Source organism: Salvelinus fontinalis, chromosome 2 (assembly GCF_029448725.1).
Source record: "Salvelinus fontinalis isolate EN_2023a chromosome 2, ASM2944872v1, whole genome shotgun sequence".
Classification (NCBI taxonomy): Eukaryota; Metazoa; Chordata; class Actinopteri; order Salmoniformes; family Salmonidae; genus Salvelinus; species Salvelinus fontinalis.
In genome coordinates, this window is record NC_074666.1 from 82234286 (window position 1) to 82259076 (window position 24791).

Genomic DNA, 24791 nt, shown 5'->3' on the forward strand with positions numbered 1-24791 from the left:
GTTAAGCATCCTCATGTTATCCTATCAACACCTTGTCATGAAGCATTAATTGGGTCTGAATACCGTGGGGCCTATTCACTGGGTTTTGGATGAAGTCACAGTGAGTTTCTCTGTAGACCCTGATCGCCCTCCACTGGGTTAGCAACATCTCAGACAACTCTCCACTGTGATATGCGAGACTTGGCAAGCATTCGGACACAAAAATGGCTGCTGTGCGTCACTCCGGTAAGTCAAGTGTTACAAATTGGTAGTGGGTGAGGTGACTGAGTTCACTCCTTACAATTTAACATATTTTGACACCTAGTGAAATGCACAATATAAATGTCATTCATCATTATTGTATTATGTCAGTATTCTTCCTTGAAAGGACCCACTGCCATCCAGTGTGTTTTTAAAGGTGGACTAGGCAATATTGAAGAAGCATCTCAGAGCAGCAGTGCGGATCTATGACCCGGCCCTGCCCATATATTATTCATTAATATCCAATAGACAAAACTGATCCTATATCAGCACTCCTGCTGAACAAAGGACTTTGAACAGCTGCTCAGCCATGTTGTGTGGGTTAGCTCCTCCAGCACTCTGCCCATCTGGTTCCCAGCCTCCCAAAAGGACCATTAGGAATCCATGACTCACTCTACACATTATGACCTCATCATTAAGGCATGCAAGACATCCCCACTTTGATCACTCACCCTGGTGCAAATTCTATCCCCATCACCTCATTATGGCTACTTACCATTGAGGTGGGATGAATGTTATCTACAGTACGCTGCTGCTCATCTGTCCTCTGCTATGTGCTGATTCTAATGAGTTAGTATGGGCATCTGTTAAATGACACAGCACATACTTTAACATTTGAATGTACAATCCTTTACACAAGGTTTTGGTGAAAGACTGACACAAAACCACAATGAAATGAGCTGAATGGGGAATCTGTAGAAGTAGGAAATTCAAGATGGCGATAAAAGGAAATGCAAATAAAAAGGCCTGTTTTTGATTAACTAAACCATTCCCATCTGTGTCCGCCACACTAATCTAGCTCCACCAATCAACAAAGGAAAAGGGCAACAACCAATTTGAACATTACTGAAAAAACACCTAAATAAACACAGTACTCCATTTTGTGCAGGGATTCAGAAGTCTGTTACCTCCACATCCACATGCTGTACTCCCCCACTACCCCCTCATGGCTGTACACCCAGACCCTGTCTATATCCCAAATGGCACCTTATTCCCTACACACTGGGCAAAATCTGGTTGAATCAATGTTGTTTCCACATCATTGAATTCACGTTAGTTGACAACTCAACCAAATGTAAATTAAAACTGGATGTTGAACTGATGTCTGTGCCCAGTGGGATGGACCCTCATCGAAAGTAGTGCACTGTAGGGAATAGGGTGCCATTTGGTAATCTGTAGTACCCCCCCCCCCCCCCCCCCCCACGGCATCAACAAAACACCAGGGACACAAGGCCCTAGACAGTGATGAATGGCTTCCTCTGACTGGACTCTCAGGACAGTCACAGTCCTTGTTCCCCAGGGGGATTTGCCTTGATGCTAGACTCCTCTGCTCTCCCATGGTACATGGGGCTTGTGTCACATCCATCATTCCGAAAGGGCATGTACATTGGGAAACGGATGTGAGATTCACTGCAGACCGCTCAGGTAAACTGACTGATAGAGCACAAACGAACAAAGCCTTAGTGATCATGATGGTGAATATACTGTATGTATTCTTTTTTCTATGACAGGCCTTCCTGACTGAAGGGAATGCACTATCATAGAAAAAAGCCCCCAAAACAGGCTTACTTTAAACCTGCTTTTAACAGTTCATGATTATAGAAATTAAATACTATAGGACTTTTGGAAATATTGAAGCGACCTTTCAAAGAGATTGTGACTGTTATTAAAAACTTAAATACATAAAAAGTGTGAGGAGCTGAAGGACAATTGTGATTCACAACACATTTTTCCAGCTATTTATTTTCAGTACTCAGCATTAGGGATAATAATATGGACAAGTTTTGTTAAGAAATTAATTATCAAAACATAGTTTATAAAAGTGTATAGTAAGCATTACATATATACTTGAAACAAAAAGTAAGAACTTGAAATGAATACTTGTTCAAAGCAATTCTTTCTAAACTAGGTTCAAAAGTGTCCATTTTGTATATATATATATTTTTTAGGTTTAACTAAAATATAAATGTGATCTAGTTTTATCACATCACTACTAAATCAATTCACTGTGACTTAATTTCACTTACTAGCAGTTCTCCCAGTAAAATATGTACACAGAGCTTTGAATAGTTGAATATAACACAATTGTATAAGGAAATACTCACTAATGAATGAATACAAAGGTTACAATACAAGAGTAACAAACTAAACATAATAATTGAGCTAAACTTTCACAAAGTTATGTTTGTAAGTGTGGTTTCTTTTCTTTTTGTGTGTGTGTGTGAAACAGAAGTGTCCCGTCTGAGTTGAGGGAAGACAGACACATCACTCAAAAGGCAAACATGTCAGCAATAATCCTTAATCTTCCTTAAACTTCATACTGCAATCAAAACACGCATAGCAGCTCCCTGTTTGTTGTACAAAGGAAACTTAAGGAAGTACAGTCAATTTAAAAAGTGTCAGAGTCCTTCATCCTTGACTCCATGTCAATTATACATACATGATGAAGAGTCAGGGGTATGTGTAAGGACAAGGGTTGGTTACAACACTTCTCCTAAACGGAGAGATCCTAAAACTAGCATTTCTGTTACAAGTGCTGCTACAAATAAGCATACTATAATGATTTATAAAAGCTGCACTATTAATAATACAGTCAGAAGTATAATTACGATACATGATAAAAACCAAATGTCGGCACCGGCCTAACAATATACATTTCTTTACGTTTATTCGTGTTTTTTTGAATCATCTATATGCTCTTGCTGGTTAGGCGTAGTGTTGAAAATATTGGTGCCAAGAGCCATTTTGAAATAATGGGAGAAATACAGAAATGTCAGAAAGTAGCAACCCATTAAGAGCATTGTCGTCATCTGCAGAAAAATAAGGTTTGAAGCTCATCTTCGTGCTGCAAGAAACACACAAGTTAGAAAACGATTAGAACCTCACAAGAGAGCAATACACCCTCAGGTCAGTTCTATATTACAGAAATGTGACATCTCCAACCACTACATTCACCGTTAAAACTCAATCTTTACAATGTCAAATGTCAAAGTACATCTACTCTTTAATCCAACATATTGCGCATACGTTTAAAATCCATTATTTACTCTTCAATACTGTATGACAACAAAAGCCGCACTTTTTTTTTTTTTTTTAAATGTATCTAGGCAAGTCAGTTAAGCACAAATTCATATTTGCAAGCATAGGCTTCATTGAAGATTAACAGATGGGATGTTATGATGTGTAGCAGTCAAAAAGGAACAATCCCAAAACCTTTATATTGAAGGTTTTTTTACCAGTAATCCTGGTGTACCGTTGCAGGTGGAAGGGTTGTTGTCCCCTAGCAAAGGCCATCGAGTGAATGCAGCAAGCACAGCCAACTGATTGGGTGGGATGAAGGCAGATGGGTGAAGATTTTGCAACCCGTGTCCTAACCAGTGTAGATATCGTCCATGTCAAGTCCACTTTTCCCCCTTGTCTGGGGTTGCATGCAGGGCCTTGAGTGTCTAGACCACATAACCTGCTCTATGAAAAACACAGTCTATAACAACAGGGAGATGGTGAAGGAGGGTGAAGAAAAGTTTTGGCACCTCGGCATTTCAATGCTTCCCCTTTCCCCACCCATACTTTGTACAGATATGGGTCTGAGGCAGTGCCAAGAGGGTGGCACTGGTAGCAGCCACAGACACATTGGTGCGCACAGGGCGCGCTGAGCTGCCCCAATGCAACTTCATGTGGTGGCGCAGGTTGGACTTGCTGGAGAAGCGCTTGTCGCACTGCTGGCAGGAGAAAGGTTTCTCCTTGGTGTGGATGCGCCGGTGGATTATGAGCTGGGTGGACACACGGAAGGACTTTCCGCACTCCGGGCACTCGTAGCGCTTGGTCTCCGTATGGATGCGCCGGTGGTTCTTGAGGGCGTTCAGATTGTGAAACTCCTTTTGACAGGAGGTGCAGAAATAAGCGCCAGTCTTGTGGATGGTCTTGTGGTTGAGGAGGGAGCTGGCGTGGCGGTAGGCACGGCCACACTGGTCACAGACGTGCGATTTGGCCCCCCCACCAATTACCGATTTACCTGAAAATGTAAACGTTGAACTTGTATTAAAGCAGACCTCCAGAAACCTTGGCTTTTCAATGTAAATCACAGCAGCACTTTCCCTTCCCCCGCCTATAGAAATGGGCCTGAGCGCATACCCAGGAAACTGGAAGGCGCTGAGCCGCTCCAATGCAACTTCATGTGGTGGCGTAGGTTGGACTTGCTAGAGAAGCGTTTGGTGCATTGCTGGCAGGAGAAGGGCTTCTCCTGGGTGTGAATGCGCCGGTGGACGATGAGTTGGCTAGGCGCACGGAAGGCCTTTCCACAATCTGAGCACCGGTGGCGTTTGACCTCGGTGTGGATGCGCCGATGGGTCTTGAGAGCCATCAGGTTGGAGAACTCCTTCTGACAAGAGCTGCAGAAATAGGCGCCTGTCTTGTGGATGTTCTTGTGGTTCTGCAGGGATCCGGCATGGCGGTAACCACGCCCGCACTGGTCGCAGACATGCGACTTGGGTGGTCTCCCTGCGCCAATTGGTGGATGACCTGAAAATGTAAAATGTAGGAATTGTGTCATGCCATAATTCTGATATTTCGTTTGTATACACATTAATGCTGGCTTCACATGCTCGTGGGAAATGGGGAAACTGGGAAGTCATAAGCTCGACATGGTTGTGTTCAAGTGCTTTTGAAGTTGGAACAATTCTTAATGAAGTAAGCTAGCTTGCTTAACATCAACAATATGGTCAGACTAGCTACATTATACATACTGATAAGATTGTAATTGTCAAAAACAGATTTGCTGTCAAAGGTTAAAGGTCAGTGTTGAAACGTCACAACTCGGGTAACAAAAATGTCTCTGAGTTTCCCTCTTGTAATTCCGACATTGACAGTCCTTCAAGTGAAACAAAAAGCTTCTGATAACTCTGACAGCATGTGAACGCTGCATTAGAAACAGCTTCAGCCATGGGGGAAAAAAGTCATTATTCAACAATTGAAAGTACATTCCGTAACAATTCCACATGGACATAGATCTTGATATGTATCGGTGGTAATAAATGAATACTATTAATTGAGACAAAAACAACTGTCAGAGTGGCACATCCTGGCCACCCCCAGTGTATACAAAATGCAGCGTCTTATTGATTCAATATTGGATGCTGTTTTCTGAAGTTGAAATATTGTCTCTACAAAATAATATTTTGGACTTAATAATATTCTTCAAAATCAGAGAGGGAGTCAAAAATATTACTGAAATGTTAAAGATGGCACATTTAACAATAAATTGTTTATTTCGGGCAATTCACCGGAGCCTTTTCAATATGTCAATCAAACCATTGGGCAAATCAAATGGGCCTTCCCTACACAGATGGTGTATTGAGCCTTGAGTCAAACGATGAGGCTATATGTGTTTTAAATGTCACTCTCCCACTGTACACTGCAGGTATAAATGGGTTTATTATGCATTTCCACTAGCGACCAGTATTTAATATGGTCGTTTACATAGTTTGGTAACCGTACGTTGAATTTGGTAGAAGAAACTGATGCCTCAATTTGGGAACAAATGTATAGCTACAGTTAATTATATTCAACACGGATTGTTCTTTATTAAGCACAAACTATCATGCATATATAAAATACGAAATGTACATGAAAACAAAACAAATATGGCATAGGTCAGAGTTACATGTGTAGGATTATGGGTGAGAGATTTGTATCTTCAATATCTGGGCTAGTTTCATCTTCATGGTGACAAATACACAGAAATTGGGAGACAGCCATATTGCAATGTCGATGATTCTACAGCCCTTAGGACAATTTACTCCAAAAACGAATTTTCTTTGGTTTCTCCCAGTACTTGAGTGATTCTTAAATCAACCCAAACAAAAATATTTGATTTATTTAGTTATTTTGAGCAGCCACTTGTTAGTTTAGCATGCTAATCCAAGAGTCCACAGGAATCAATTGAACAAAAGTGAACGAAAAAAAAAAAAAAAACACTTCACCACCATGCAGAAACTCCATTGCATAGTAGTGACCATATCACTCTTGAACAATGTATTATAATAGAAATGCCATTTTGGTTTCTAGACATTGGCATCAGCTCAGATTCCATATGGACACTGGTGTTAGCATGCTAAGCTAACTAGCAGCAAATATGCACTCAAACTTTGACAAAAATAAACATTAAAAAAAACAATATAAAAAAAAGCTACGTGGAACAATGAAGTTGGTCTAAATATCACTGGAAAAACTAAAGAAAGGAGTTTGGGGGGGGATATTCTTCTTCTTCCAAGGATGAAAGAACTCCAAACCTATTTGGCTGGTAATAAAATAAAAAGTATATTTTCAACAACCACATTGTAAACTTGATATCATTTAGTGATTTTTATGTGTGGCACAAAACAACTCAATATTCTAGCATCAAGCTAATGGAATGCATTCAAACATTGCACCTTAAAGATTACATATAGATGCATTAGTGTCCCTTTTTTTTTTTATTTATTGTTTGGACTAACATGAGCAAATCACATTTTCAGAGGTCTAATCCTCTAGGTTTGTGTTTATACAGGCATCATTATTCTGATCTTTTTTTTCACTAATTAGATCAGCTCTGAATAAGATCTGATGTGATTGGTCTAAAGAACAATTAGTCAAAAAAAATATCAGCATTGGTCTGCCTGTGTGTACACAGCCTAGGTGTATGATGAGGGCACCCGCCTTTCTAGAGGCAACAAGGTAGATCACATTATCAAACTCCATCCTCAGTCTGGATCATAAACATCTGCAATTGTATACCCCCCTTCCTTACATTCCTCCAACAGGTCAATTATAAGGCCCCTCAACTAGACACATTTTCATTTAACCAATTCACCAAAGTGAAAATGTTCAAGCCAAATCTTTAACACGGTTGAGTTAACGAAGTTGATTTCACCTTCGTCACAGATTAAAAATTGCCTGTGTGAAAACGTGTTAATTATTGAAACACTTAACACTTTCAAAAGTACATTAAAAGTGTGGAGTGAAAGGACAATGGAGTCACAACAATGTTCTTCACTAGTTTTCCAGCTATTTATTTTCAAATACTCAGCATTAGGGGTTATAATATGGACAGGTTTGGTTAAGAAATTAATTATCAAAACAGCTTATAAAACTGTATAGTAAGCATTACATATATGTATGAAACAAAAAAGTTAGAACTGAAAATGATTCATTATAGTTGTTCAAACCAATCCTTTCTAATCTAGCTGTAATGATGGTTGGACGTGTCCACTTTTAACCAATTCTGGAGAAACCGCAAGAGTTCAATTAAAATATAGTTAGTTGTCCTGTGGTCTAGTTATCACATTGCTCTTAAAATCACTCCACTGTCACTTTTATATATTTCACTTTCTAGCACCAGCTCTCCCAGTAAAAAGTGTTCACACAGAGCTTTGAATAGTCAAAACGCAATTAAATAAAAGAAATACTAATAAATACAAGGGTTACGATAAGGTGTAACAAAATCTTAAAGAGAATGAGGACTGAACGCACAAACAATTCACAAAGTCATCCCTTTGAGTGTGAGCTTTTTTGTGAAACAGAAGGAAGTCCAGTCTGACTTGAGGGGAGACGGTCACAACATCACTTATAAAAAGGCAAACATTTCAGAAATATTTCCTTCATCTTCGTACTGCAATCAAAACACATTATACAAGTGCCCTGTTTATTGTACAAGGGACTGATTATTATTATTATTATTTTTAAACCATAACAAATTGAGACAACATGGAGGAGTACTGTCACAAGTGTTCTTTGGGAGTCCTTCATCCTCGACTCCATGCCAATTACACATACAGGATGAGTAGTCAGGGGTACGTGTACGGAAAGGGGTGGTTACAACAAAGCTCCTAAAGTGTTAATATAAATAAATGCATTCTACAATGATCTGTTTTAGAAAAGTTGAACTGTAAATAATACAGTCAGAAGTACGATTACGATACAGGATAAAACCAAATGCCGGCATGGGCCTAACAATATACATTTGTCTTTTTTAAAAACAACTTATTGTCTATACACGTTAACTAGTTAGGCGCAGTGTTGAAAAAATGGGTGCCCAGAAACATGTGTTTTTTTTTTTTTATATTAAGAGAAATACACAAATGTGATGCCAGAAAGAAGCAACCGATAAAGAGCATTGTCGTCATCTGCAGAAAAATAAGGTTTGAAGCTCATCTTCGTGCTGCAAGAAACACACAAGTTAGAAAACGATTAGAACCTCACAAGAGAGCAATACACCCTCAGGTCAGTTCTATATTACAGAAATGTGACATCTCCAACCACTACATTCACCGGTAAAACTCAATCTTTACAAATGTCAAAGTACATCTCAACTATTTTTGTTCCAACATGTTGCTCACTTCAGAGATACTGTTTGAATTTCATTTTCTCACTGGTTAAGATGTTTTGTATAACATGACAAAGGCTGCATGCAAAGGCCTTATCCAAAAATCAACAGATACGGAATGGGATGTCATGATGTGCAATGCATTCAAACTGCAAAGATGCCACAAAAGAACCCTTAACATTGGTCAAAATCATCAATGTGGTTGACTTGGTGAGCATCACGCCACACTCTTGGCATGGCGTCGGGATGTTGTTCCTATTGTGCCCCGTTTGTTATGACTTCTTTGACACTGGGCTTAACCTGTCAATAAAACACTGAGAAATCTAGAATCGTCTACTGTTTAACATGCAACAGGGAGCTATGACAACAGTATATCATTAAGATTTCTAAAAGGGCCGAACAGAGAAGTCTAGCACACATCCTACACTGAGTGAGCAGTAATCCATGTGTACCATTACAGGCGAATGGGTTCTTGTCCCCTAGCAAAGGCCATCGAGTGAATGCAAGCAAGAGTAGCCATGCTGGTTGGGATGAAGCGGATTGGGGAAGCTTTTGCAACCAGACTGTCTTAACCAGTGTAGAGGTCGTCCATACCAAGTCAGTCCTCTCCCCCTCCCCCCTCCCTTGTCTAAGGTTGCATGCAGGGCCTGTGAGTCTTAAACACATAACCTGCTCTGTGAAAATCTACAGACATAAACCTCACACTCTACAACAAGAGGGAGATGGTGGTGAATGAGAAGGAAGGGGACTAAGAGTTTTGGCACCTCTAAAACCTTGGCATTTCAATGCATCTCACACTAGCACCCCCCTTCCCCCATCCCCACCCATACTTATAGAAATGGGCCCGAGGGCATACCCAAGAAGCTGGCAGCGCCCATGGCCATGGTAGGGGGCGCTGAGCTGCTCCAGTGCACCTTCTGGTGGTGGCGCAGGTTGGACTTGCTGGAGAAGCGCTTGTCGCACTGCTGGCAGGAAAAGGGCTTTTCCTTGGTGTGGATGCGCCTGTGGCAGATGAGCTGGGTGGACACACGGAAGGACTTTCCGCAGTCGGGGCACTGGAAACGTTTGGGCTCAGTGTGAATGCGCCGGTGGTTCTTGAGGGACATCAGGTTGGGAAACTCCTTCTGACAGGAGTTACAGAAGTAGGCGCCTGTTTTGTGACTGTTTTTGTGGTTAAGGAGGGAGCTGGCGTGGAGGTAGGTGCGGCCACACTGGTTGCAGATGTGCGACTTGGTCCCCGTCGCCCCACGGCTCCTGCTGCCACTGGGGCCTTGGAAGGACAGGGAGTTCATTTTGGGTAGTCCATTGGGGTCCAGTCCTTGGGCCTGCAACAACGTGAGATCCAGGCCGGAGCCCCAGCTAAGGCCTGAGCTCCCGCCCCCGGATGTGCCCCCAGAGGCTCCCCCAGCCCTGGCCTGTGTCTGCTGGGGGGGCCTGGGGGCTTGGCCGTGGGAGATCTCCTGGTGGAGCCGGAAGCTGGCCTGGCTGGGGAAGCTGCGCTGGCAGGGGCCACAAGTTAGCTCCCTCTCCTTTAGGTGGACGCGACGGTGGCTGTTGAGCTGGGAGGAGACACGGAAAGCCTTGCCACATTCTGGGCAGCGGTGACGCCGTATCTCTGAATGAATGCGCCGGTGATTCTTGAGGGCCAGGAGGTTGGAATAGGTCTTGAGGCACACGGCACAGTGGTAAATGCCGACGGTGTGGGTGTTTTTGTGGTTGAGAAGGGAGCTGGCATGGGCGTAGGAGCGGCCACACTGGTCACATCTGTGGAGAGACAGAAGAGAAGAAGAAATTAGTAACTGTTGAGGTCCTTTTTCACTAATCTAATTGGCTGGTTACCACTTTTCCATTAGATACAACTTTAACTAATATATTTATATATCCATCTATCCATTTCAAAATAATTTGTACAGGTATATGATCTGGAATCCGGCTTAAAGCTTTGGAGATGACTATAAGTGGTTTACCATGTCCTGCAAGAAGAAATAGTCAATTTATACACATAATAAAAGGGGAACACATTTTGGTGGAAACAAGGGGGGAAAAATATGGACTGTCCTTAATCAAATAATTGAAAACTAGTTTGAGTCTTGGAAGGTATGTGTGGCTCCCTGCACATTTGGATACAACAATTCCATTTCACACTTCTCATCGTTTTCATGAAATTATTCTGGCTTTCTTACTGGCCGCAACTGTGGTGAAATATGTTGGCTTAGTGCAGATTACCCGACCCCCCCCCAAAAAATAACTAAATTACAACAAAGCATGTGCAGTGTAGCAAGCTTCAAATACTTACTGTGGATTTAAGTCTAAGGATAGGCCCATGCCCTTTATCAACGTAGTCTTCACTGTAATATCAGTAAAAAACAAACAAGAACCTTTTCACTTCTATGGTCTTTTACCATTTTAACCAGCTTTTGTGCCTTGACTTTGTCAAACAAAGAAGCCCACTAAACTAGATTTACACTATCAACAACCTAAATGTACAATGTACCTATAAAAAGAGACAGGGAAGCACAAACAAAGGAGCACTACAATTCATTCAAGTACAAGGAACACACAAATCATGAATCTTACTTATTATACTATGTCAGCTACTTTGAACTGGTATCAAGTAATGGCAGTATTCTTTGTAAAAGCAGAAAATAAAACATCCAACTGAACAATCAAATCAAATCTGATGCATAGTAGCCTACGAAACGAATGTATATCTAACTGAAAGCAAAAGGGGGGACTTATCTGGTCTCCACTAATCAATCTGTCCAAACTTCAGAAATAGCCGAATTCCGGTGCACGTATGGTCCCAAGGAAGCCGGATTGGAGATCATATACCTGTAATAGACATGTAGAAACCTATGATCTTCACTATTTTCACTTCAAGAATCACAAACAGACGAAAACTCACGTGTACCGGCACTCTTCTCCCCCTGTCGTGCTTGCAGTGGCCATCCTCCTGCCCTCCTTGCCTACCTGGTTCTCCCCGCAGCGGTGCCTCGCCAGGCCTGACCTCCCCTGGAAGCTCTTCCCGCAGCTGGTGCAGCCAAAGCGTGTGTGGCCCTCCTCGTGGACCTTCTGGTGATTGCGGAGGAATCTGGCTAGCCGGAACGCTTTCCCGCAGTGGTGGCAGATGTGCCTCTTCTTCTGCGTGTGGATGCGCATGTGGTTGCGCAGCGCCATGTAGTTGGAGTACGGCTTGTCGCAGTAGGTGCAAGTAAAAGTGCCCGTCTTGTGTGTGTGCTTGTGGTTCAGCAGGCTGCTGGCATGTTTGTAAGAGCAGTTGCAGATGTCACAGCTGTAGGGTCGTTCATCTGGCACAAGGTCAGCCCCATCAATGCTGAGGCTTGAGCTGTTGAGGGAGGCCGAGGACGAGGGGAGCTGCTGAGCAGGGCAGTCATGTGCAGCCAGCTCATCTGCAGTAGCGAAACCCTCGCAGCACCCATCACACTCGTAATCCATTTGAGCAACAGCTCCTGCAGCCCCCTTGCAGAGCTGTGCAGAGTGGTGGGTGGTCAGCTGCTTTTGGGTACGGAATCCTTTGCCACATTCCTGGCAAGTGTGCTTCTTGAGGGCAAAATGAAGACGCAGATGGTTTTTCATGGCCAGGCGGTTGGGGTAAGTGGAGTTGCAGACATTGCAGTGATACTCGCCAATTTTGTGAAGATTCTTGTGATTGGCCAAGCTGCCTGCATGACGATAGCTCCGTCCGCACTCATCACAGGCGAAGGGTCTTCGTCCCCCTTCTTGTAGATCAAAATTCTGAGCCCTTGAAGTACCAGCCTCTGAGTAGGGTTGCTTGAAGCCTTGTTGTTGTCCATACTTGACTTCCCCCATGCCAGGGTTCTGGGATTTGGACGATTCTCCTCTCATGGCCTGCATGCCAGAGGGTCCTCCTTGATACCTTCCATTGCCTAGTTTCGCGAGCTGGGCGTGAGCCTTTGCTCTGTGTTCTTCATGGAGCCGAAGGTGGTTTTCCAGCTGCTTCTGGATCTTGAAGGCCTTCCCACACTCCTCACATTTGTGCCTGTAAAAGAAAGTGAGGGCCAAATTAAAAGATGCGTTAGGAACTGGTAAACACTCCTTCTGCCTATTCCACGATCTGCCAGCCATTCAACTCGCTCCTGACATCATGAATGGACAGCCTACTGGCTGAATGGGCACTAGCTACGTTTAGTAATGATGATAAAAGCACATTTGGGGAAGGTTATTTACCATTCAAGTAAAGCCATCGTTTCGGAATCGGGTGCCACTTGGGGACCGCTTCTCCCTGTGCCAGCGGCAGCCTTGCTGTAGCAAGCCAATAAAGGGAAATCACCAGTCAGAAATACATTTTACGTTTAGAACGGATTCAAAAATGTCATGGCCTGGCCATTTCTTGGGTTCCTCAGGGTTGCTTAAGGGGTGTTTTGTTTTTAATTAGCTTTACAGATTGGACTGTAGCAGAGTAGACTCTTACATTTAATGACAATGTTGTTCGTTTTCCAGCTGTGCCGCTGTACAGTGAGGGAAAAGCGGTGTGTTTTCTTCAACAAAATCAAATGCCTATTTTTTACATCAATGCGGAGGCCCTCGATAGGAAAATTTATTATTCTTACTCATATCTAGTATTATTACAATGAAAAATAATGCATCTCATTATTTCAGAGAAAATAAAGACCAATCCATGAAGGTACTGTACATTCCTGATTTTAGTATAAAATGTCCAAATTGATGTCAATTTGAAATTTGGACCAAATTCAAGCCATGCAAACAGATATTATGTTATTAATAGGCCCACAAAGACAATCAAGTCTCAATGGGGAAAAGCATCAAACAAAAGCTTACCTTTTTAAATCAAAGTGGGTCCTCTGGTGGTTCTTAAGGGCCAGCAGGTTGTAGTAGCGCTTCTGGCAGACAAGGCATCTGAAGACTCCGGTCTTGTGAGATTTCTTGTGGTTGAGCAGGGAGCAAGGGTGCCTGTAGCCCCTTCCACACTGGTCACATTTGTGGGGTCGATCCTCCGAATCTGGCATCTGTTGTCTACGGTCCTGTCCTCCCATATCACGACTGCCTCCAGGTCCTCCAACTCCGCCGCCACTAACTCCATCTCCGCCAGTCATCCCTTTAGCTCCATTCAATCCTTCTTTGCTCAGCACTCCTCCTCTTCCCTTTCCAGGACACAGGTGAGTGATCAGGTGATGGCGATCAGCAAAGAACATGCCACAGTCAACGCAAATGTGATTCCTCCCATCACCATCCATTTTGCCATTAGTATTGGTGGGATCGGCCCCCATGCTCTGGGCTGCTGCATCTGACCTTTGTGGCCCATGAATCAGTTGGTGGTTTAACAGGTCTTGCTTTCTGGAGAAGCTCTGGCCACAGGTGCTGCAGATAATCCTCCAGTCTGCCTCACCGTTAGGAGAAAGTGCTGAAGTCCCAGGCCCTGTGGGATTGTTAGCATGGCTGCGCAGATGGCTCCTCAGGGCCCTGAGGCTGGCATAATGGTTCCCACACACCGAGCACTGGTACACTTCACCATCATCTTCATCTTCTTTATTCATCCTTTTTCCCCCTCCTTGGGCATGGGACTGTGAACCATACTGAGAGCGCTGTCCATTGCTCTCTTTCACATTTCCTCCACCTGAAGGGAGAGCAGCGCCTCCAGGACTATTGTAGCCACTCATGTTTCCCATAAATCCATTGGACATCCCCTGGTTCTGTCGCCGTTGGGGGCACATGTGAGACTTGATGCCAGAGATGTCCCCATACATTTCTCCACAGTCAGTGCACATGTGTCTATCAGCCTGGCGGTGGTTCTGGGGAAGAGGGGAGTGCCCAGAGTTGCTCTGGGCAAGGGAGCCATCAAATCGATCATGGAACTCCAGTGAATCCAAACCGCTGCTGTGGCCACCATCAGGTACAAAGTGAGCAGCGTCACCAAGATTTCCAGGGAGTGAGATAGGGGTGGTTGCGCCGCTCCCCTCCTGCACATAACTATTCTGAGAGTCAAGTGTCAGGGGTTCCGAGGAGAGCCAGTCGCCTTCAGTGTTGAGGGATGATTGGTTGGATGTTCTTCCCTTATGGCTGCGGAGGTGGCTATGCAAGGCAGCCAAATGCGGATACTGCTTGCAGCAGATGGTGCACTGGTAGAGGCCAGTCTGGTGGGAGCGCTTGTGGTTGACCAGGCTTCCAGCATGGCGGTAGCTTTTCCCACAATCCTGACACTTGAAACGACGTTCACCATCATCAGAAGAAGATTGCACTCTCTCTCCAGATGGTGATGGGTTAGAGTTAGAGCCAATCCCATCAGTGTTCAGGATACCATCCTGACCATGGGAGCCTGGGTGGGGGTCATGGGTCAGGTAGTGAACTTTGAGACTCTCCAGATCAGGATGCCCAGCCCCACAGTATGCACAAGTGTAAATGGGGTTATTGACAGGAGGGCCAAGCATTGGGTCAAAGGGGCCACGTTTATCATTAGGCAAAGGAGGAAGCGGCAGAGGGTCACCCAGGGCAGGTGTGTATGCTGGGGAGCGGACAGCGCTGAGATTGTGCGGCATTATCCCAGGGAAACTACGGGCAAGACCCAGTGAAGAGGAGGCTGCATTATGCAACAGGATGTGCTCCTGGAAGTCACTCTTGTTGGGCAAAGCTACCTGGCACAGGTGGCAGAAGCAGTTAGCTGCATCATCGGTTTGGGGCGCAGACGAACGCTGATCAGTCACAGAATCATGTATGTTGTTGTTAACCATCGATGCTCCAGGAGTCTTAAACTTTGAGTGGGTTCGCTCATGGCCGTTGAGAGCAGCCAGGTTGTTGAACTGCTTGTAACAGACGGTGCATTTGAACGCACCCTCCTGGTGACATTTCTTGTGATTAACCAGGCTGCCATGGTGGCGGTAGGTCCTATCACACTGATCGCATTTGAATGGACGATCCCAGGCATCATCAGTTACAGGTGACTTCTTATGATCATCTGGGTCATGTGACATCACACCATGACCCATTCCACTGTTGTTTAGGTGATTGCGGGCAAAGCCATCAGACAGGTCCTGTGCAAGACCATAGTTCCTCTCATCATGTCCGTCTTCAGCGCCTTCGTCACCGCCGTCTTCCTCTGCTTGGGCACTACTTGGGGATAGTGTGTGGATACGGAGGTGGTTCTTCAGAGCCACAGCATTGGGCAGGGTTCTGGTGCAGACTGGGCACTGAAAGGAACCCACTTCATGGGATTTCTTATGGTTGGCCAGGCTGCCAGCATGCTTATAGATGCGGCCACATTGCTCACACTCAAACCTGCCATTTTCTTCTTGCTGGTAGTGAGCCTTCATGTGTTCTAACAGACTAGGGGTACTGGGGCAAACCATATCACACTCTTTACAGGGGAAACCCTTGACACGGCTCATATCATGCATTGCCATAGCAGGCGTATACATTTAAGGAAGGGGAAATCAAGTCTCAAGATAATCAACTAAGTAGACAAGGGGAAAAGAGAGAGTCTTAGCTCTTGGATTCTGTGGTGTCAGCCATTTTCTTCCCAGAGCTGAAGAAAGTCTTCTCTTTCAGCCATTCAATGCCACCTCGTCAGGGCAGCACCGGAAGGATCTGGACACGGCGCAGGCAATGGAAGAGCACTGTTGAAATAGGAAAAAATAAATTAAAAGGCATTTAATCATTTAGAAGAGACTCAAACCAGAAACGATTAGACATACTGAACATCTAGCCATTTGCACAGTCAATGTGGAAAGGTTATCTATTCTATACTGCAAGAAATATGACAAAGAACACCTTCATTGGAATAATAATGGTCTGGCAAAAGCAAACACAGTCTACAAATCCCCCACATCAGTCATTCAGACCAATTAAATGTTCCCAACATTGAAACTCTACCTATCAAGGGTGCTGGGCAGGGTAAATCAAGCACACCTACATGTAAGAGCAGGAACACACACAGGATTGTTTACCGTTCGCCAGCCGATAGTAATTTGCACTTCTTAACAGTGTCGGCAGTCAATCTCTGTGTTCACAGAGCAAAAACCTTGGAGTCATCAGCCACAAAGCCTTAAAATACTACAAACCAGAAGAAGGAAGTAGCGTTGTTTGGCAATGCATGTCTGTGTGTGTTGCTTAGTTTATGGACTAGATTCCAAAGTTAGCTAGCTAGCTGCGCTGATGTTGCTGTTTTGTAGAATGCCCTTGTTGATATTAGCCAGATGGCCACAGCTAGATAACTACCTAAAAAGATGAAACAATTAAATTCCCTCTCCATAATCCCATACGGCCATTTGATAGGTGTACTGTAAGTAACATGGCAATAGCTCCACTTTGCCCTCTGATAGACCAGGGAGAAGTTTCACCATATTGCTTATGCCAATCAAATCTTCTCAGATCTCCACAAGTACATTGTGCGAAGGGTTTAGGGTTCAATTTGGGATTGGGCCAACCCCTAGCCCCATTTCCCCTAGACCAGGGCCACACACTTACAGGGTCCAGAGGCTGCTGGTTCTAATTACACACACCCAGTGTCCCAGGTCAAAAATCAGTCCCTTAGGGGAACAATCGCTTTGAAGGTCCAGAGCTTAGTTTGAGATCCCTAGACCCAGTACCACTGCTTTTGTAAATTATTCCCTTCTAATCAGGGACTGATTTAGACCTGGTACACCATGTGTGGTCAATTAATTATCAGGTCGAAAAAAATAAAAATAAAAAATAAAATAAAAAAAATCAGCAGTAGTCCTGACCTCGAAGTTAAATTTTTTATATCTCTGCCCTAGACACAGATCTAAGAGGCAATATCTACCAAGAGATAGCCATATTTCCTCCACCTGTTCAATCCTCTCAGATCACGTGTCCAGGATAGGTGTCGAAAACAGGTGGCCCGCGGGCCAATATCGGCCCACTAGTTATTTTTTGGGGGTGGCTAAGTTGCGTTCAATTTGCATTGAAAATGATTATGATCCGTCACCCCGACAATCTGCTCTGACAAAAACACTCCAGCTGAATCTATTTGCCTACCCCTGGTAGGAAGATCAGGCAAAGCGAGAGGCTCCACTCCCATCACTTGGTCCACAGGCGAATACAGCAATAAGCAGACCAAGTGGGGAGTTTTTGTATCGAGATCTATGAGTGTGTGGATTTGCTCAACAAAAAATGTGAGTGCTAAGTGAGGTTTATTTGATTGAATAGACATTTCATAATGTTTAGGTTGTTACGAATGTAGTGATAACTGAATGAAATTGTATCTAGTTGTTTGTTTTGATCGCGCATATCTGCCCTCTCATTGGCTAGAACGGTCCCACCTGATCTCCTCCCCCACCCCACCCACCCGCCTTTGACAACTCCGCCCATTGTTAGGGCGGAAACAAGACACTCTCATCATTGTATCGAGTATCTCTTACAGGGCTTTAGAGATTTCAATTCCACCAGGAAGTCAATCATTATTCTTAAAGCCCTAATGCAGTCTTTGGAATTGTATTTTTAAAATCACCACCGTATGTCTCGAAATCCTCAGTCTGATCATGTAGGCGTTGGGAAACAAATTGGGCAACTTTTACATACACAGCCCTGAACGGCTGATAGGATGGTCTAGAGCCCACCCACATCAGATGAACAGTCATTGGTCTATTATACTCAGATCACATTGTGACGTCATGTTGTGGGCCAAAAGTTCCATCCCACCTGAACAGGCTGAAATTCCAGGCTTTTATATTTTTTTTAAACAGCTCTTAAACAAAAAGGGACATTATCACAATTTTCACAATTTCTGTGTTATTTTGACCCGTGAGGAAATATAAAAGGACAAGCTCATCTTCAACTGCACTACCCTTTAAACATTCAACACTTATGCTTTGTGGGGTAAAAATACATGATCAGTTCAAAACATATATGTTGTCTTACATTTATAGAATTTTTCGCTTTATGTTTTGCCAATGTGTGATGAATAAGACATTTGTTGAAATTAACCTATATTTTATGCATACATATGATTTATCATCTACTGAAAATTGTCAGTGCGGATTCAAAGTCTTAGTATTTAGGCATATGTGCTAAATAAAGGCTTGTGTTGTGACAACTTTTAGACATGGATTTAGTCTTATTAGATGTGGCACGTTTGCAGCTTGTGTTCGCATCCAGGCTGTCCAATGTGTTGTGTGCCAAGTTCTTCCTGCAGAATCTTGAGAACCACACACCTATAGTTTGCACATTTACAGCACAAAAGACAATAGAAAGGTTTGTGGAATACTTAATTTCACATTGTGAAAAATCTATGTAAGCTCCGTGATAATTCATCCAAATTTGAGAAGTTGGCCTAAAATAAGCTAATGCAAGATTGATATTGCAGTTGAACAAACAATTCTAATAATAAAAAGGAAAACAATGGGTCAAATGCCACATTGGTCATTTTCAGTAACATAGGCCTAGTAGTCCAATATAGGCTCAATCCACTATTCTAGAGCCTTCCACCATTTTTCACCCAACCTATATTTGTATAAGGCATCCTATTCCAGAATGGTTTATTGACATAGGCCTACCAGTATTGGTTCCTGTAGTCAAGTGACCTCAACAGAATACACTTTATACCTGCATGGGTTAGTCTTACAGCTCTAATGTTAAAGTGAAAGCCTCATAACCTCTGGGAAGGTACCCTGACCCAGGGCTCTGATGCCACGCCGTCTGGATGTGCTAGGCTCACCAAGATCTGTATAGCGAAATACCCGATGGGTTTAACGTCACAAACAGCACTTCCTCTACAGTTTGGGTTGTCGGTCATAAACGTCCTCTCACTGTCAACTGTGTTTATTTTCAGCAAATTTAACATGTGTAAATATTTGTATGAACATAACAAGATTCAACAACAGACAAACTGAACAAGTTCCACAGATGTGACTAACAGAAATGGAATAATGTGTCCCTGAACAAAGGGGGGCGTCAAAATCAAAAGTAACAGTCAGTATCTGATGTGGCCACCAGCTGCATTAAGTACTGCAATGCATTTCCTTCTCGTGGATTGCACCAGATTTGCCAGTACTTGCTGTGTGATGTTACCCCACTCTTCCACCAAGGCACCTGTAAGATCCCGGAAATTTCTGGGGGGGGGGGGGGGGGGGGGCGCGCCTAGCCCTCACCCTCCGATCCAACAGGTCACAGACGTGCTCAATGGGGCTGAGATCCGGGCTTTTCGCTGGCCATGGCAGAACACTGACATTCCTGTCTTGCAGGAAATCAGGCACAGAACGAGCAGTATGGCAGGTGGCATTGACATGCTGGAGGGTCAAGTCAGGACGAGCCTGCAGGAAGGGTACCACATGAGAGAGGAGGATGTCTTCCCTGTAACGCACAGCATTGAGAATGCCTGCAATGACAGCAAGCTCAGTGCGATGATGCTGTGACACACCGCCCCAGACCATGACAGACCCTCCACCTCGATCCCGCTCCAGAGTACAGGCCTCGGTGTAACGCTAATTCCTTCGACAAGAAACGCGAATCCGACCATCACCCCCGGTGAGAGAAAATTGCGACTCGTCAGTGAAGAGCACTTTTGGCCAGTCCTGCCTGGTCCAGCGACGGTGGGTTTGTGCCCATAGGCGACGTTGTTGCCAGTGATGACTGGTGAAAACTTGCCTTACAACATGCCTACAAGCCCCCAGTCCAGCCTCTTTCAGCCTATTGCAGACAGTCTGAGCACTGATGGAGGGATTGTTCATTCCTGGTGTAACTCGGGCAGTTGTTATTGCCATCCTGTACCTGTCCCGCAGGTGTGATGTTCAGATGTACCGATCCTGTGCAGGTGTCGTTACACGTGGTCTGCCACCGCGAGGATGATCAGCTATCCGCCCTGTCCCCCTGTAGCGCCGTCTCACAGCACAGACATTGCCCTGGCTACATTTGCAGTCCTCATGCCTCCTTGCAGCATGCCTTAAGGCACGTTCACACAGATGATCAGGGACCTTGGGCATCTTTCTTTTGGTGTTATTCAGAGTCAGTAGAAAGGCCTCTTCAGTATCCTAAGTTTCCATAACTGTGACCTTAAATTGTAAGCCATCTGTAAGCTGTTAGTCTTAAAAGTCTTAACATCTTAGATGTTAATGCGAGTGTAGCGAAATGCTTGTGCTTCTAGTTCCGAAAATGCAGTAATAACCAACAAGTAATCCAACCTAACAATTAACGACCGTTCCACAGGTGCATGTGCATTCATTGTTTATGGTTCATTGAACAAGCATGGGAAACAGTGTTTAACCCCTTTACAATGAAGATCTGTGAAGTTATTTGGATATTTATGAATTATCTTTGAAAGACAGGATCCTGAAAAGGGGACATTTCTTTTTTTGCTGAGTTTATATATTCATTTTTTTTTTACCGTTATTTTACCAGGTAAGTTGACTGAGAACACGTTCTCATTTGCAGCAACGACCTGGGGAATAGTTACAGGGGAGAGGAGGGGAATGAATGAGCCAATTGTAAACTGGGGATTATTAGGTGACCATGATGGTTTGAGGGCCAGATTGGGAATTTAGCCAGGACACCGGGGTTAACACCCCTACTCTTACGATAAGTGCCATGGGATCTTTAATGACCTCAGAGAGTCAGAACACCCGTTTAACATCCCATCCGAAAGACGGCACCCTACACAGGGCAGTGTCCCCAATCACTGCCCTGGGGCATTGGGATATTATTTTTAGACCAGAGGAAAGAGTGCCTCCTACTGGCCCTCCAACACCACTTCCAGCAGCATCTGGTCTCCCATCCAGGGACTGACCAGGACCAACCCTGCTTAGCTTCAGAAGCAAGCCAACAGTGGTATGCAGGGTGGTATGCTGCTGGCTCGAGCTGAGGTGGGCCCAGGTTGGAATAAAGGCATATGTCTATTCAAATGAAAGCGGGGTGGGAGGGATCTAAATTTATATAGAAACATCCAGTGAGCAAAGCATGAGAATTAAAACCTTGATTGCTTAACTTATGGGATGCAACAACAACAAAAATCACAATGGGCCCATGGTGTAAAAAGTGAATTCATAAATCTCTGGCCTGCAGAAGCCAGGGTTTCTGGTTCTCTCTGGGGAGGAAAATGTAATGTGAATGTTCACACTTCAGCTCAATTGGCCAATATCAAACGTGGTGTAAATGATGCAAGTAGAATAATTATTAATACGTAAGAGACAGAAATGGGGAGGTGAAGCATAAACAACTTTGAAATAATTTTACCTTCACTGACTAATTCCCATTTGCAACAAAGTGCAAACAGAAAAATATATATATGTACACCGTCTAAAAACTGTAAAATATAATTAACCAACTAGTGTGCACAAAAGTAGTTAGCCTAGCAAACAAGCTAAACTAATTTGATAGAAGGAAATCAAACTATTTTAAACAGTGAAATCACAAACACCGTGCAAAAACGGTTTGCAGGATTCTGTAAACAGCCTGAGGGCAAGGAACCACAAAAAAAGAATATGAATATACATATATTTCAGATAGTTGTACATACACCGTTTACCTAGGCCAATATCTTTACAATTACTTTATGTGTGACTCGATGTTTACACGTGCATTGTTTTGATTGAGAGCTCGGGGTCTGGAGCACATTTCAACAAATAACGTTTTTCTATCATAATAGGGAGGCCCAAGAGCCTGTAATACGAAATAATTTTAATAAAGTATCATCTGATTTCGTGGTGGGAGGCGATTCTAACGTGCTCCCTGACCTTGGCTTGTCTTTCCACTGAGTTCACACAGCGTAAATCTTTCAGGACAAAAGCAGGACATCTTTACCGCCGATCCGCGAGACATTCCGTGCTCTTTTCCATTGGACGACTCCCCAAATTAGGCAACGTCAAGGCCGGAGGACCAAGAAAGCATAAACTATAAGACATTTTAATCATAAATGCATAGGTAACTGAAACATCGAGTTATTAAATGTTCAAATATAACGTTTATACGCGTTGCCCAAAAATAACAAAAACGACTCAATTTCCATAAAAATTGCTTTCTAAGAAGCTATTTGCAACTAGCTAGTACACTAGCCGCATTTTAGTTAGCTGTGCAAACATTAGCCTGTTAGCTGGGTCAAGTCGTGAAAATATATTACTTCGGATCATATAAATGCATACTATTATTTGTATACAAGTGTAGCTAAATGTGAGACATACTTCACCTTAACGGGCATTTAACCTGGCCAACTATCAAACTAATGTAATAATCTGCAACGACCCGACAAACTAGCTAGCGCGGCCGCCTAGCTAAGTAACGTTACACCCCCCCCCCACGATGCTAAAAAATACATGGAGAACGGAAGTCGTTAACTCTACATTTTGCAAGCTCAAAGAAATTGAAGATGCGCACACTGCATAAATGTATGTATATTCCCTTGTTATCTACATAGACCATATTATTCCAGGGGTAATTAATGTCCAAGCAAGCCAAATAACCGTGGCACGCAATGGTTAGCTTGCTGGCTAACGTGCGCTAGCCTAGAACCAACAAAGATCTCGACAAATCCATCAATGGGCCAGAGTGTAAAACATCATTTTTTTATACGTTTTACGCAGTCGACTTACCCGTTTAATTAAGTTCTTTGCACCAGAGAGAATGACGCCGAATCCAAAAACCGCAGCATTTGCGTTCTCATTTAGGAGACTTGTTATTTTTTTCAGATCAACAACCGACTTTGGTTCTTCGGTCATTTTTTTCTCCACGGATTCAACATACTTCCTGCTAGCTAGCGGTGTGAAGCGGAGACATACGTACTTTTACGCGTCATCATGCGCAGAATAACATTTTAGTCTGCATCAAACACCTATCTTGTTTTAAACAGATTACTTTGTTGCATGCTGTACTGTATTTTGCGCTCCAGAAACTATTACTTGTCCATTTTACTCCTGCGCGCTCAATCGTGTTGTTAATCAAAATCCGACAAACGTCCACAGTTGGTGCAGGAGCTGCTCAGAATAGATTTCCGTGAAAACAGCCTTTGCTTCGTGGATCATGAAGGAAATGGCATTCTGAGGTCACTATGTCTGTATGATATTGTAAATTATTATCATCGTTTCTTTTATGGTTTGTGAGTGATAGTATAATACTCCAAAATGATTTAGTTTATTAGATTGCAACACTTGGTAACCTATAGTTGATTTTCTCAGGCTGTCCAATGTGCTTCACTGTGATCTAATCTATTTTGTATTAGTCTGTTCCAAATTTTGTTTGAAGTGATTCACATGCAAAATTATTGCATGTAAAATAGAATCACATGTATCAGTTAACAATTCACAGCAATCGAATACATTTTATGCCATTGTCTTAGTGAGTCTATTAGTATTTCTAAGGCATATATGTTTCTTGGCTCACAGATGTAGCCTTCCTAACCATCATTCAAAGCTATTGCAGTCATTTATGATTGTTCAATCAGTGACATTAACATTTGATCCATGAGATTTCTATTTTTGCTTTGAAAATGTATAGTTACCTAGGAGTCTGGAGGTAGCCACATACGCCTGATTATAGGATACTGCATTTGAGTAAAATATTTATCATTTGTTTTATTTTTATTATTATTATTGTATATCATTATCATTATGAATATTGTAGGAATATTTAATAATATAAACCAGTTATTTTATATACAGTACCAGTCAAAAGTTTGGACACTCCTACTCATTCAAAGGTTTTTCTTTATTTTTACTATTTTCTACATCGTTGAATAATAGTGAAGACATAAACTATGAAATGACACATGGAATCATGTAGTACCTAACACTTTTTTGAACAAATCAAAATAGATTTTAGATTCTTCAAAGTAGCAACCATTTGCCTTGATGACAGCGTTGCACACTCTTGGCATTCTCTCAGCCAGCTTCATGAGGTAGTCACCTGGAATGCATTTCAATTAACAGGTGTGCCTTGTTAAAAGTTAATGCTTTTGAGCCAATCAGTTGTGTTGTGACAACGTAGGGGAGGTATACAGAAGATAGCCCTATTTGGTAAAAGACCAGTCCATATTATGGCAAGAACAGCTCAAATAAACCATCAAGCACTATGATAAAACTGGCTCTCATGAGGACCGCCATAGGAAAGGAAGACCCAGAGTTACCTCTGCTGCGGAGGATAAGTTCATTAGAGTTACCAGCTTCAGAAAATGCAGCCCAAATAAATGAAGGGAAGGGAACTTCACTGAGTTCATGTAAAAGACACATCTCAACATCAACTATTCAGAGGAGAGTGA

At 43.2% G+C, this 24791-nt stretch overlaps 1 protein-coding gene across 3 annotated transcripts; it reads right to left on the reverse strand.

Annotated features, from left to right (window-relative positions):
- Positions 1-1965: 1965 nt before the first annotated feature.
- On the reverse strand, positions 1966-23545 carry LOC129828909 (zinc finger protein 646-like). Of its 3 annotated transcripts, XM_055890216.1 has the most exons (7): positions 23131-23545; positions 13421-16209; positions 12809-12883; positions 11505-12620; positions 9456-10363; positions 4372-4758; positions 1966-4252 (listed from the first exon to the last, which is right to left on the reverse strand). In XM_055890216.1, the coding sequence occupies exons 2-7, from the start codon at positions 16009-16011 to the stop codon at positions 3780-3782; spliced, it is 5550 nt and encodes a 1849-aa protein (XP_055746191.1). In that variant the 5' UTR covers positions 16012-16209; positions 23131-23545; the 3' UTR covers positions 1966-3779. The 3 variants fall into 3 exon arrangements, with proteins under 3 accessions (XP_055746191.1, XP_055746198.1, XP_055746207.1); XM_055890223.1 differs by lacking the exon at positions 12809-12883 and having other exon boundaries at positions 23131-23544; XM_055890232.1 differs by lacking the exons at positions 1966-4252; positions 4372-4758 and adding an exon at positions 5795-8434 and having other exon boundaries at positions 23131-23542.
- Between the last annotated feature and the right edge of the window lie 1246 nt (positions 23546-24791).